The sequence below is a fragment of the Cornus florida genome, unplaced genomic scaffold (genome assembly GCF_030987335.1).
Source record: "Cornus florida cultivar Cherokee Brave unplaced genomic scaffold, ASM3098733v1 CherokeeBrave_3.0.0_Hap2_Chr02, whole genome shotgun sequence".
Lineage (NCBI taxonomy): Eukaryota > Viridiplantae > Streptophyta > Magnoliopsida > Cornales > Cornaceae > Cornus > Cornus florida.
The window spans coordinates 14,979,365-14,993,587 of record NW_026775572.1 but is presented as its reverse complement, the minus strand read 5'-3'; the positions used below and the strand labels follow the sequence as shown (position 1 = coordinate 14,993,587).

The 14,223-nt window shown below is 38.1% G+C and overlaps 1 protein-coding gene and 1 non-coding gene across 2 annotated transcripts; one reads left to right on the top strand and one right to left on the bottom strand.

The window, feature by feature from the left end:
* Positions 1 to 2,196: 2,196 nt before the first annotated feature.
* On the top strand, positions 2,197 to 3,188 carry LOC132295691 (BURP domain-containing protein BNM2A-like). Its single transcript, XM_059793987.1, has one exon. The coding sequence runs from the start codon at positions 2,197 to 2,199 to the stop codon at positions 3,184 to 3,186; it is 990 nt and encodes a 329-aa protein (XP_059649970.1). The 3' UTR covers positions 3,187 to 3,188.
* Positions 3,189 to 4,185: 997 nt separating this feature from the next.
* LOC132297690 (U4 spliceosomal RNA) lies at positions 4,186 to 4,341 on the bottom strand. Its single transcript, XR_009479360.1, has one exon. It is a non-coding gene; the product is annotated as a U4 spliceosomal RNA (small nuclear RNA).
* Positions 4,342 to 14,223: the final 9,882 nt, after the last annotated feature.

Genomic DNA, 14,223 nt, shown 5'->3' with positions numbered 1-14,223 from the left:
AGAAGAAAATTGAGATTCTCCTCTATAATAATTAAAATGTAGTTCTCACTGTGAAGAAAAATTGATATTATTTTCGGAAAATGGCAAAAACTCGTTGTTTGATGAGTTGAATTGGGTGTTGTAATAAAATGGATGTTGAGGATTTATGGAATCGAAATGAGTTTGAAAATAAAAGCTAAGATTAAGAAAATAGAAAAAAAAAAAAAATAACTTGAATGGTAGATAATAGAGATAGGTTAAATGTGATGAATGATAGTAGGAGTTGGAGTATTTATAAAAGAGAAGTGATTTTAAATATTTTAATTTAAAATTTTTTTTATAAAAAAAAAGTCAAAAAATTTTGAATTTTTAAACTTTTTTTTTTTTTTTTTTAATTATAGTCGTTAAGGCAGTGTGTGTGTCGACCAAACAGTGTCTTATCAGCCAAATACACTATTTGTGGCAGACATTTAAAATTTAAAGCAAAAAAATAAAAAAATAAAAAATCTAAGGGAAAAAAAAGAAGATGGTTTTAAAATTTATTTTTGGCCCAAATAAATTTTTTGGGGGACAAACAGTGCTTAAAGAATATATTTTTTATTTAATGAATTTTAATTTTAATTTTTTTAAAAAAAAGAGTTCAAAATAACCTATATTTTGGTTTTTCCCAAAAAAAAAACCATTTTGCCAACAATTCCTTAAAGCACTGTTCGGCAAAAAAAAAATGATAATAAAAATAAAAAAAATCCTTCACCAAAACGTCACTATTTTGGTCAAGGAAAAAATAAAAAAAAAATTACCACGATCGGGCTCAGGCTCATGGTATTCCACGAGCCGGCCTACGAGCTGTTGTGGACCCCATCCAATTCCTCGAGCCTGATGGAGTGACTTTGGGCCCCCAAATCACCAAAATTGGGCTTTAGCTAGGGGGTGCAGATGCTTAGATGCATTCTAGTGGACCCACCATAAAATAAGATTTCTCAATTTGAAAACAACTTCTATTGCAAATTTGGAATTTAGTTGAAACATGCATATTCTTATCTTATCTTATCTTCTTTCTTGTTTTTAAATTAGATAAGTACTCACACACGTATTGTTTACGTTGAGCTCGAGCCTCTCCTCTCCTTCGCTGGGCTGGAAGCTAACCTTCCTCTTAAAAATTAAGAAAGTTATACCATTAGACTAAATATATTTTTATAATAATAATAAGAGTAAGAAAATCATGTTCGAATGAAAGATTCACGAGGAGAACCAATACAATTTGAGATTAATTAAAGGCAAAATTGTACCGGATATTTATATTTATTATTAGAAAATTTATAAAAGCTTAGGAAAGTTGAGAAATTAGTAGTGAATATAAGTCTGGAAGAAGAAAAAAAGGGTGTGAGATACTATGATAGAGAAGTAAACAAGTAATTGGAACTTCTCACACAGGCTCCAGTTAACTGGAACAAAGAGGTTAATTGCTAAGAAACTTTTTTACTCAAACAAGTATTTTCCCATCCAAGGATGATGAATGGAACAATGAAAGGCAAATTGAGAATGGTGAGTTAAAATGTACTCAATTAATAAATATTCTGAAAAAGTTAGAATTGAATGGTACCTCTTAAGTAATAGGTGCAACATTGAGATGTTAGTATTTATTTTTTGGCAAAATAGAATTTTTATCTTTTATTATTATTATTTTTTTAATTCCTTGGATTGTCAAATATTTCCCTGCTTTTTACACGTGGAAAATAATTTTATTTCTCTGGAGAAGGCTTTTTTGTTCTGTATCTATATAAGGAGGAAAAGAGAAACTGAAAGGAGTCACAAGAAGAAGAAGATGAGTCTTAAATTTGCATCTTGGAGCATTGTCCTTCATCTAATGCTTCTGATGGTAATCTCTAATATCTATTAGTACTTAATTCATCTAACACCTCATTGAAATTTATGGAAGTGATGATATTTATTGCTATAGTTGTAAGTTGGCAGCTAGTAGTAACTATTGTTTGGTCGAAACTGGAGGTGGGTGGTATTGAATTTCAATGAAAATTTAGAAATGCTACAATCCTTATTATAAAATGGAACCTATCTTAAATTATATATGCAGCTTTTTAAGCAAGATTTTGCATTTCTTATTTTGGTTTTATCATCAAACTTGTAAAGAAAAACTAATTTTTTGTTTCGAAACTTCATTGGTTCAATCATGCTAAATTAACTGATTCTAAGGTTTAGATGCTACTGACTATTTTCCAGTGTACTCATGGAAGTGGAGCCAGAGAGCTGATTACAGAACATCAGGTGCATGATGGGAAGGCTTTGAAATATCCCACGGATGATGGCATCGCGGATGGGACTAATGTCTTACGACTCCATAGCATGGATGATGATGACAATGATGATAACTATGTTCACAAAGGAGTACATGCTTCACAAGTAGTTCGTGATCATAAACATAATGGTGATCATGCTCACCAAGGGATACATTCAGAGCATGTCCATGCTCATCCATCATCCCACATGGATCACATTAATCCTTCATTGATGGTGTTCTTCATTTTGGAGGATCTAAAGGTAGGCAAAATAATGCCCATCTTCTTTCCCAATGGAGACTCGTCCTCTTCTCCTCGCATATTGCCCAGAGAAGAAGCTGATTCTATTCCTTTCTCTCTGAAACAACTCCCCAAACTTATTCAACTCTTCTCCTTCTCTCGAGGATCTCCTCAAGCCAAAGCCATGGAAGACACACTTACACAATGTGAGATATTTGAACCCATCAAAGGAGAGATCAAGTACTGTGCTACCTCCTTAGAGTCCATGCTTGATTTTACTCGTCGCGTTTTTGGATTGGAGACTCAATTCAAAGTTGTATCAACTAACTACCTCAAAAGGACAAAAAGTACTCTTCTACAAAACTATACTGTCTTGAAGGTACCTCAAGAGATCTCAGCTCCTAAGATGGTGGCATGTCATACCATGCCTTATCCTTATGCAGTATTCTACTGTCATAGCCAAATGAGTGAAAATAAGGTGTTTCAGGTTTCACTAGGTGGTGAAAATGGAGATAGAGTGGAAGCTGTGGTTGTTTGTCACATGGATACCTCTCAATGGAGCCGTAATCATGTGTCCTTTCGCGTGCTTGGAATTGAGCCGGGGAGCTCCCCAATGTGCCATTTCTTTCCATGGGATAATTTCGTTTGGGTTCCATTGCCTACTTTCATCTAGCTAGCTATTGTACGCGCTATTGTAACCTAGTCCTAGTCCTACTACTTTAATCTGGCATGAACTCACGCTTGCTTAATTATCTGTGTCAATAGATCAATAAAGTTACAAAGAGATACAGACAAATAGTCGAGGCTCGAGACTAAAGGGCTTTACACCTTCTTACCCCTTCTATATCAAGTTTTTCCTCCGCCAAGAGAATTTTAGGCTTTTTATTTACTGCAACAATTTCAAAGGGTTACAAATAATAACCAAATTATGCCCAACAATTCCTTTCATAGACCAACACATATAGATTTTGAGCACACGGCATCCTTCAGTAGAAGGCGTCACCGCGTGGCTATGTTAATTTTATTCTACAGAGACTCTTTGTTATATAGTAGTTTTGTCAGAGGCTACTCTCTCCACTTTCCCGATGTGGGAACAACTTTCTTTTGCTCGTACAACATTACAAAAGCCCAAATGTTCCCAACTTCACCGAGATGGTTCTTCTCAAACTAGTTCATAAAATCAAAGATGAGATGTACACCAGACTTCGCTTTTATCATATAGATTGAAGGGAATGAACAAATATATATATATATATATATAGAGAGAGAGAGAGAGAGAGAGAGAGAGCGTATTATACAGATTGCAGCTGACACATTGCATGGCTTCTTTGAACGACGCCAATTTAGTCTAAGACTCCACATCCATATATCCTTATCTGACTCAACTCCAAAGATTATGGCGATGGTTGGCAAATAGTTTTCATTGTTCGGGGTCTAATCTTCAACTATTGTGACTAAAACCTTCAACATCTGACTAATTGTCTCTCGAAAATTGGAGAAATTGTGTCCAATTTATATCGAATGACATGTATAATCAGTGGTTTCTTGTATTATTTTCTTGTAATAATACCATAGTTCGGTACCATTTGAAACTGTTATAGTAATAATTTATTATCATTCAAAACAAAATATAGAAGATTATAAAAAAATTTATTAGAACTAAATTTTGTAGGGCTTTACCCTAGGTTAGAGGGAGCCCATCCAGAAATTCTCAATGGCCTGAGCCAAACCCAGGCCAAGGAGGGGGGTTGGAAATAGTTTTCAACCAGCAATTGACGCGCCACGGTTAGTACCTCACTAGCTGTGTCATTGCTCCAAGCGCAAAGATGGTTTAGACTTGTGGGTCTCCCTTCTTTTATAATGCTTTCTTCTGACATGAAGCTTCTCATTTAGTAACTTCAGATTAATGTTAATTAATCTTGTATACGAAAAAGAAATCACCAAATCCCAATGTGTTCAGGTTAACTAAAGACGATTCATGTTGAATGGAAATTTCTGTTTTGTTCCTTTTTTTCTCCATTAACTGCATGAAAAAAATACATCTTAAAAAAAGCATATGATGGTCGATCTTCTTGAAGGATATCCCTTAATATAGTTTGTATATAATAAATATGACTGAACAAAGCTTAATAAAGTGGAAGGTCTGTAATACATATGGGAATAACATCTTTCAAGCAAACTCATACTCTCAAAGGAAGATATTTCTGACATACAACTTCTAGTACATGTTATCCAATCATAATCACAAAATAGTATGTTCAAGGGAAAATTCAAACCTCATTTTGCAACTTCATTTCTCACACTTGGCAACTAAACTTTAATTATCCTATTAAACAATGATCCCCTAACTCTCAATACAGACTTCAAAAAAAATGCATGTCAAATAACTAAAACCAAACAGGGACAGTGCTGTTGTAAACTGCTGGAAAAATAAACCAAATACATGAACTAACTCTCAAGTGTTGAATACATGAACTAACTCATGTGTGGAATACATGCACTATCTCGTTGGGAGATGAAACAATTGTGTTAAACTTAGTGTTTTATTTATTGTCTTGTAATTTGTATCTTTCTAGAGTCATGTATTGGTGCCTGTAAATATATGTTCTAAAGTTCTTTTCTAAGTAAGAAGTGAGAAAGAAATAAATCAATATTTGAGAATTTTATAAAAGTTGTGTGTGTTCTTCTTCTTCATATTGAGTGCCTCCTACAAATTGGTATCAGAGTCTCTTTCAAATTGATATCAGAACCGGAATGATTCTATGAATCTGAAAGTCGGAATGGTGGTGTAATGTCTGTGTCTAATATATATGTGTGTGTGTGTGTGTGGGCGCGCGCGCATATGTGTATATATTTGTATATGTGTGGGTAATTTAAAACCAAAAAAAAAGGAAATAAGAAAAGTCAAAGGGTGGTGGTGGGACCCACCACCCACTCACTTGAGACCATTTCTTTTCATTCATTCTCTCTCCCGTCACTTTCTCTCTTCCTTCCTTCTTCATTTTCTTTTTCACTTTAGTTTCAAGCTTTGAGACTTGATTTCTTCCTCATTTCTTACCGGATTTGAGTGTCGTTTGAGGCAAAACAAAGCCCACGACGAGCTCTATGCGCTAGTGTAAGCAATTTCAGATTTGGTGCTTCCTAGGGAGTTCGAAATTAGAGACCCACTTTCAAGGGTTTTGTTCAATTTAGAGGTAGGGGCTCTTAATCCACAATTTTCTTGCTCTATGTGAATTACATCTTCTAAATTGTTGCAGGACATGCTTATTTGTGCTAGTTATAGTTTAGAAGTAGTTTGAACATGTATATGTGGTTATGTGAGAGCTTGTATTAAATGTTTTATGTGGAAAACTTGCCTATGTGATGATTTATATATGTTTGTTAGGCTAGATGTATTGTTGTATAAGAGCATGTTAAAGTTCCTTGAGAAATTCTTGTGAAATTATGCCTTACTTACTTAAATTGAGTTAGTTGTGGAATGATGAGTATATTCATGGTACTGATACACTCATGCACTTACATTGGGCATGAAATGGGAGAAATTGTTTTAGAACAAAAAGGGAAATTTTGGGAAAAGAGTTTTTACGAAATAGTTTTATGAAAACCCGGTCGTCACGGAGGTAACAAAGGCCGGAGTGTTAATATAGCTTAGAGGGGACTAGGGAGTCGCCCTAGCGTGGTTGAGCTATCTGGGTCCTTTGATGATGCTGCGGGGTTACCAAAAGTCTAGGGACAGTAGCCAATCCTCCTCTCGTGCTGCTGCGGGGTCACCAAAGGGCGGGTTGTATTAACAGTTTGAAAGTGATGGTTTGAAATATGAAATTGGGTAGCGACATCGGCATGCATTTGTATTCCATGTCATTGTATTGTTTGCACTTGAGTTTGGTTGAAATGTTGTATTATCCCGACATTGTATGATCCCTATTCTTATTGATCTATTCTTTATATGGATTCACAAGGACACAAGATGCGTGTCTTAAGTGCTACCTACTGAGCTTTATGCTCACCCTATTATTAATAATTTTTTCAGGAAACGGGAAAGAAGTGGCTGATGACTTTTCACCACAGGCCTAATTTGGATTAGAAGACTTTTTTTTTGCTATTTTTGTATTAAGTCCCATATTTTTTTCTAAAAGGTTAGTCTGTTATATTTGGTATACAGGTTTGTGAACTCTTGTTATTATAATTATACCTATGGGCTGTAACTTTTGTATGAGCTGTCTAAATGTTGTAAAATATAGACATTTGATATTAATCTTATATTTTGGGACTGTAATTATGATATTCGGATGATAGTGTATGTGGTTATACCACTATGGAATGAACTAAGTTAAGGCATGGTGAATGGATGAAAGGGATGTTGGAATGTATTATATGTTTATTGTGCTGGGACAGGTTAAAAATGCATTTAAACATGCTGTGGCAGGCCCATTTTTTAGGGGAGGTCATGTCGAATTTTTTTTTTAAATGGTATCAGTTTAGAGTCGTTACAAATTTGGTATCAGAGCGATGGTTCGAATACCATTAGGACGACGAGTAGAGGCTTACCTAGGGTTGTTTGGGAAGTCATTTGCATTGTTATTTCCTTATTTGCAAAAGTGTTTTGTTATGTGAAAAAGCATGCTTAACTGCTTACTTGCTTACGTGCTTATATGCTTATATTAATGTATTCATTGCATAGTATTACATGCTAAATGTTTGTACAGTATCTTTTTGCGTTGGGTTGTTCACGGTTGGACCTTAGTGTTATCGTTATTGAATTATTTTCTTTGTTTTATAGAATGATGTCACGGCGTAAGGAACCAAGAAAAGTTAGCCCTAGGCTAACAAGGGGTGATGTTGGTGAGAGCTCCAACTCCAATCTGGAGAAGCTAAATGATGAGGACACACTTCTTAGGGACTTGATTCCCCCGAGAGTTGTCCCCACAAGGAGGAATAATGTTGAAGCACCCGTAAAAGTGGGTGAAGGTTCTGTGGCATTGGAGTTGAATCGTTTGTTGCAAAATACTGTAAGGGCAACGATTGCTGCTCAGTCGCAGTCGGCACCACAACTTACAGTTCAAGTTGAGGAGACGCAAGCTCAAAAGCGTCTGAAGATCATTAAGGGGTTTTCTCAGCTGATGCCGGTTATGTTTGAGGGCGGTGCGGATCCAATGGCAGCAGATGACTACCTGGATCAAGTTGAGACTCAACTAATTTCAATGGATGTGACGGAGGATCATTTGAAGATCATCCTAGCTACTTATAAGTTTGCTAAGGATGCCAAACTATGGTGGAAGTCGGTTACGAGCCGGTACAAGGTGGAGGAGATGAGTTGGGACAAGTTTAAGGAATTATTTTATGAAAAGTATTTTCCGATTTCTAAAAGATGGGAGCTAAAGGACCAGTTTCATAACCTTATCCAGGGAAATATGTCGGTGGCGCAATATGAGAACAAGTTTACTTCACTTTCTCGCTTTGCTCCAGAAATGGTGAGAGATGAAGTTGACAAAACTCGGAAGTTTGTTTTCGGTCTTAATGATCGAATGAGACAGTTGATCACAACACAGTTCATTAAGGTTTATTCTGAAGCAGTAGAAAGGGCTTTAATGCTGGAGGCTGACATTAAAGATAAGGATGCGAGAAGAGAGCAGTGGAAGCAAAAGAGGGGTGCAGGGCCATCTTCAGAAGGATCTTCTTGGAAAAGGAACAGGGGCGGTCCATCTCAGTTTCAGAGGCAACAGTCTGCACAATCTGCTCCTACCACTCCTTTGCCTGCTGGGTCTGATATGAGTGGAGTCGTTTATTTTCAGTGCTAGCAGCCTAGACATTACAAGTCCAGTTGTCCTATGAACTCGACCACAGTTTCTGTGCCATCGAGAGCTTGTTATGGGTGTAGCCAGCAGGGCCATCTAATCCGAGATTGTCCTACTTGAGGAGCAGGCACCGGTAGTGGCAGAGGGTTACAGCAGAGGCCGTCACAATCGGATACAGTTCAGTCAGGTTTTAGACCATCGCCACCACCACAGCCTGCCGTGTCTTCTCAGGGTTCACGACCAGCAAGGAGGGATACTCCTACTATATCAGCACAACAGTCTGGTGTTCAGATTAGTAGTTCACAGGCACAGGCACCGCAGGGACGTGTCTTTGCACTTGCACCGACTGATGCATCTCCTGGATCTTCAGTTCTTCGAGGTATATTTCCAATGTTTGGTTGTTGGGCCCGTGTTTTGTTTGACTCTGATGCATCTCATTCCTTTATATCATCATCATTTGCACTTGCATCGGGGTTAGAGATCAGTTTCATAGATCGGGCATTGTATGTTAATACGCCAGTTGGGGTTTCAGTGTCTTTGAGCCGAGTTGTGAGGGATTGTTCCATTGTGATAGCTAGACGAACTTTTGTGTTTGACCTTATCCTCCTGGAGATGACTAGCTTTGATGTCATTCTCGGGATGGATTGGTTAGCTTCTTTTCGTGCCACGATCGATTGTTTTAGAGGTAGAGTCACAGTTTGCACTTCTGAGGGAGACTGTTTCTTTTTCGTGAGAGATCGGAGTGATTCCCACATTTCATCATTTTATGGAGTTCGTGGACGGAGTCGTGGTGATTACTTCTTGGCTAGCCTTATAGCCGAAGAGGATGATGTTGTGGAAGAAGATTATCCTGCAGTTGTTCGCGATTTTCTGGATGTGTTTCCAGAGGATTTGACAGAGTTGTCTCCACACCGAGAGGTGAAGTTTACTATTGATTTGATGCCCGGTACCGCGCCGATTTCTAGGCACCGTATCGTATGGCACCAGTTAAATTGCAAGAATTGAAGATGCAGCTTGATGATTTGAGGATGAAAGGTTTCATCCGACTGAGTGTGTCGCCATGGGGCACACCGGTCTTGTTTGCTAAGAAGAAAGATAGTTCTTTGAGGTTGTGCATTAATTACCGGAAGTTGAATCGTGCCACCATCAAGAATAAGTATCCTTTGCCAAGGATAGATGATTTATTTGATCAGTTGAGGGGAGCCAGTTGTTTCTCGAAGATTGACTAGAGGTCTGGCTATTATCAGTTGCGGGTTAGGGATGAGGATATCCCGAAAACAGCATTCCGTACACGGTATGGACACTATGAGTTCCTTGTTATGCCTTTTAGCTTGACTAATGCACCAGCGGCATTCATGGACTTAATAAACCACGTCTTTTACGATTACTTGGACCAGTTTGTGGTAGTTTTCGTGGATGACATTCTTGTGTACTCACGGACTCGGGAGGAGCACGAGGTCCATTTAAGTATTGTTTTACAGATTTTGCGGGATCATCGATTGTATACCAAATATGAGAAATGTGAGTTTTGGCTACAGGAGGTGAAGTTTTTGGGGGCATGTTGTTTCAGAAGGTGGAGTGTCAGTGGATCCATCAAAGGTTGAAGCAGTTTTAAATTTGGAGCAACCCAAGAATGTTTTTTAGATTTGGAGTTTTCTTAGTTTAGCGGGTTACTACCAAAGATTTATGAAGAATTTTTCTCGCTTGGCAGCGCCTATAACCTGTTTGACCCAAAAAGGGATTAAGTTTGCATAGAATGAAGCTTGTGAGTCATCCTTTCAGGAATTGAAGACAAGGTTGACTACGGCTCCAGTGTTGGTGATACCTGAGCGTGGCTTGGGTTATGTGATCTATTGTGATACTTCACGTGATGGTTTAGGGTGTGTGTTAATGCAGGATGGTAGAGTAGTGGCTTATGGGTCTCGGCAATTGAAGACTCACGAGTATAACTACCCTACTTATGATCTGGAGTTGGCGGCAATTGTGTTTACTTTGAAGTGTTGGAGACACTACTTGTATGGTGAGAGATTCGAGGTATACTCGGATCATAAGAGTCTCAAGTACTTTTTCTCCCAAAGGGACTTGAACAACAGGCAGAGACGATAGGTTGAGTACTTGGAAGATTACAATTTTGACTTGCAGTATCATCCGGGTAAGACAAATGTGGTAGCAGATGCCTTAAGCCGGAAATCCCGTGGAACTTTGCCTAGTCTGGCCATTCGAAAGTGGAAGATGCTTGAAGATTTAGCAAAGATGGGATTACAATGTTTTGATGATGATGTTTACAGTGACTCAGTATTCTTATTTAGTCTTGTGGCTCAGCCCACTCTTGTCAGACTAGTGATTGAGTCGTAGAGACAGGATCCGGACTTGGATGCTATTCACGTTTTGATCTCCAGTGGTAAAACAGGGAAAAATTGGGCCTTGCATGTAGATGGGGGTCTACGGTTCAGGGGTTTGTTGGTAGTTTCCACAGGTTGTCGTGAGGACGTCTTACGGGAGTTTCACACTTCCCGCTTTGCAATTCATCCAGGTGGTACCAAGATGTATCACAATATGAGATGTCAGTATTGGTGGAATGGGATAAAGAAAGATGTTGCACAGTTTGTGGCTAGATGCCTTACCTGTCAGCTGGTGAAGGCTGAGCATCAGAGACCAGCCGGTTTATTGCAACAATTGCCTGTAACGCAGTGGAAATGGGAACATATCGCTATGGATTTTGTGACAGGTCTTCTAAGGTCACGGAGGGGCAATGAGGCCATATGGGTCATCATTGACAAATTGACCAAGATGGCTCACTTTTTGCTTATTAAGACAATAGATAATGCAGAGAAGCTTGGTATTCTTTATGTGAAAGAGATTGTAAGGTTGCATGGAGTTCCAGTAACCATTGTTTCAGATAGGGATGCCAAGTTCACTTTGAAGTTCTGGGGAGGACTTCAAGCAGCGTTTGGCTCAGCGTTGCATTTGAATACAGCATTCCATCCACAGACTGACGGTCAGTCGGAACATACTATCCAGATTTTGGAGGATATGCTTCAGGCATGTGTGCTTGATTTGGGTGGTAGTTGGGAGGATCACCTTCCACTTATTGAGTTTGCCTACAATAATAGTTATCAGGCGAGCATTCAGATGGCTCCATTTGAGGCATTGTATGGTAGACCTTGTAGGTCTCCTGTTTGTTGGACTGAGGTAGGCGAGACAGCCGCTTTAGGACCCGACATTATACTCGAGTCTACTGAAAAGATTAAGTTGATAAGACAGAGGTTACTTACAGCTCAGAGCCGATAGAAGAGTTATGCGGATAAGTGGAGACGACCGTTATCCTTTGAGGTGGGAGACCATGTTTTTCTACGGGTTTCTCCACGAAAAAGATTGACGAGATTCAGGAAAAGTGGCAAGTTGTCGCCACGATTCATTAGATCGTTTGAGATTTTGGACCGTGTAGGAGAGGTTGCCTACAGACTTGCTTTGCCGCCACAGTTAGACAGGGTCCACAATGTTTTCCATGTATCGATGTTACAGAAGTACGAGCCAGATCCATCTCACATTTTGAGTTGGGTTGATATAGACATTGATGAGAATGTTTCCTACGATGAATGACCAATTCAGATTCATGGCACACAACAGAAGGTGTTGAGGAACAAGACGATACCAATGGTGAAAGTCCTTTGGAAACACCACGGAGTAGAGTAGGCTACTTGATAGCTCGAACAGGAGGTTCGCTCCAAGTATCCAGAGTTGTTTTCTTCTCCAGGTATGTCTTGATTTCGGGGACGAAATCTTTCTTAAAGTTGGGGATAATGTAATGTCTGTGTCTAATATATATATATATATATATATATATATATATATATATATATATATATATATATTTGTGTGTGTGTGTGCATATGTGTATATATTTGTATGTGTGTGGGTAATTTAAAACCAAAAAAAAAAAAAAAAAAAAAAGGAAAAAGAAAAGTCAAAGGGTGGTGGTGGACCCACCACCTACTCACTTTTAATGGTCTAGAGACCATTTCTTTTCCTTCATTCTCTCTCCCCATCACTTTCTCTCTTCCTTCCTTCTTCTTCATTTTCTTTTTCACTTTAGTTTCAAGCTTTGAGATTTGATTTCTTCCTCATTTCTTACCGGATTTGAGTGTCGTTCGAGGCAAACAAAGCCCATGATGAGCTCTACGCGCTAGTATAAGCAATTTCAGATTTGGTGTTTCCTAGGGAGTTCGAAATTAGAGACCCACTTTCAAGGGTTTTGTTCAATTTAGAGGTAGGGGCTCTTAATCCATAATTTTCTTGCTCTATGTGAATTACATTTTCTAAATTGTTGTAGGACATGCTTATTTGTGATAGTTGTAGTTTAGAAGTAGTTAGAACATGTGTATATGGTTATGTGAGAGCTTGTATTAAATGTTTGATGTGAAAAACTTGTCTATGTGATGATTTATATATGTTCGTTAGGCTAGATGTATTGTTGTATAAGAGCATTTTGAAGTTCCTTGAGAAATTCTTGTGAAATTATGCCTTGCTTACTTAAATTGAGTTGGTTGTGGAATAATGAGTATATTTATGGTACTGATGCACTCATGCACTTACATTGGGCACGAAATAGGAGAAATTGTTTTGGAACAAAAAGTAAAATTTTGGGAAAAGAGTTTTTACGAAATGGTTTTATGAAAACCCGGTCGCCGCGGGGGTACCAAAGGGCCGGAGTGTTAATATAGCTTAGAGGGGACTTGGGAGTCGCCCTAACGTGGTTGAGCTATCTGGGCCCCTCAATGATGCTGCGGTGTTACCAAAGGTCTAGAGACAGTAGTCAATCCTCCTCTCGTGCCGCTGCGGGGTCACCAAAGGGCGGGTTGTATTAACAGTTTGAAAGTGATGGTTTGAAATGTGAAAATGGGGAGCGACATCGGCATGCATTTGCATTCCATGGCATTGTGTTGTTTGCACTTGAGTTTGGTTGAAATGTTGTATTATCCCGACAGTGTATGATCCTTATTCCTATTGATCTATTCTTTGTATGGATTCACAAGAACATAAGATGCGTGTCTTAAGTGCTACCTACTGAGCTTTATGCTCACCCTATCACTTAATAATTTTTTCAGGAAACGGGAAAGAAGTGGCAGATGACTTTCCACCACAGGCCTAATTTGGATTAGAAGACTTTTTTTTGCTATTTTTGTATTAAGTCCCATATTTTTTTTCTAAAAGCTTAGTCTGTTATATTTGGCATAGAGGTTTGTGGACTCTTGTTATTATAATTATACCTATGGGCTGTAACTTTTGTATGAGCTGTCTAAATGTTGTAAAATATGGACATTTGACATTAATCTTATATTTTGGGACTGTAATTATGATATTCGGATGATATAGTATGTGGTTGTACCATTATGGAATAAACTAAGTTAAGGCATGGTTAATGGATGAAAGGGATGTTGGAATGTATTATATGTTTATTGTGCTGGGACAGGTTAAAAATGCATTTAAACAGGTTGTGGTAGGCCCATTTTTTAAGGGAAGTCATTCTGAATTTTTTTTTAAATGGTATCAGTTTAGGGTCGTTATAGGTGGAGGGATTTTGAAGCGTGAAGCAAAATAATATTTGGTTCATAAAAAATCAATTCAAAGAAGATTCAAGAAAGAGGTGATTTTGGCACCAAAAAATGAATGAAAAGTTAGTTCTCTCAAATTATGCATATTGGAGCAATATCATTTCAGTTTATCTTAAAGCATGTGATTTATGGCACAGTGTCATAGAAAATCCAAAAAGTTGTCAGCAAAACAAAGTTCCAAAAAAGAAAGAAGTGGTACTCAAGATATTGAATAATGCAATTCATGAAGAAGTTTGGAAACATGTTGAAAATTTGAATTCTCCAAGTCAATTATGGCAAAAGCTTGAATTTATGTCTTTA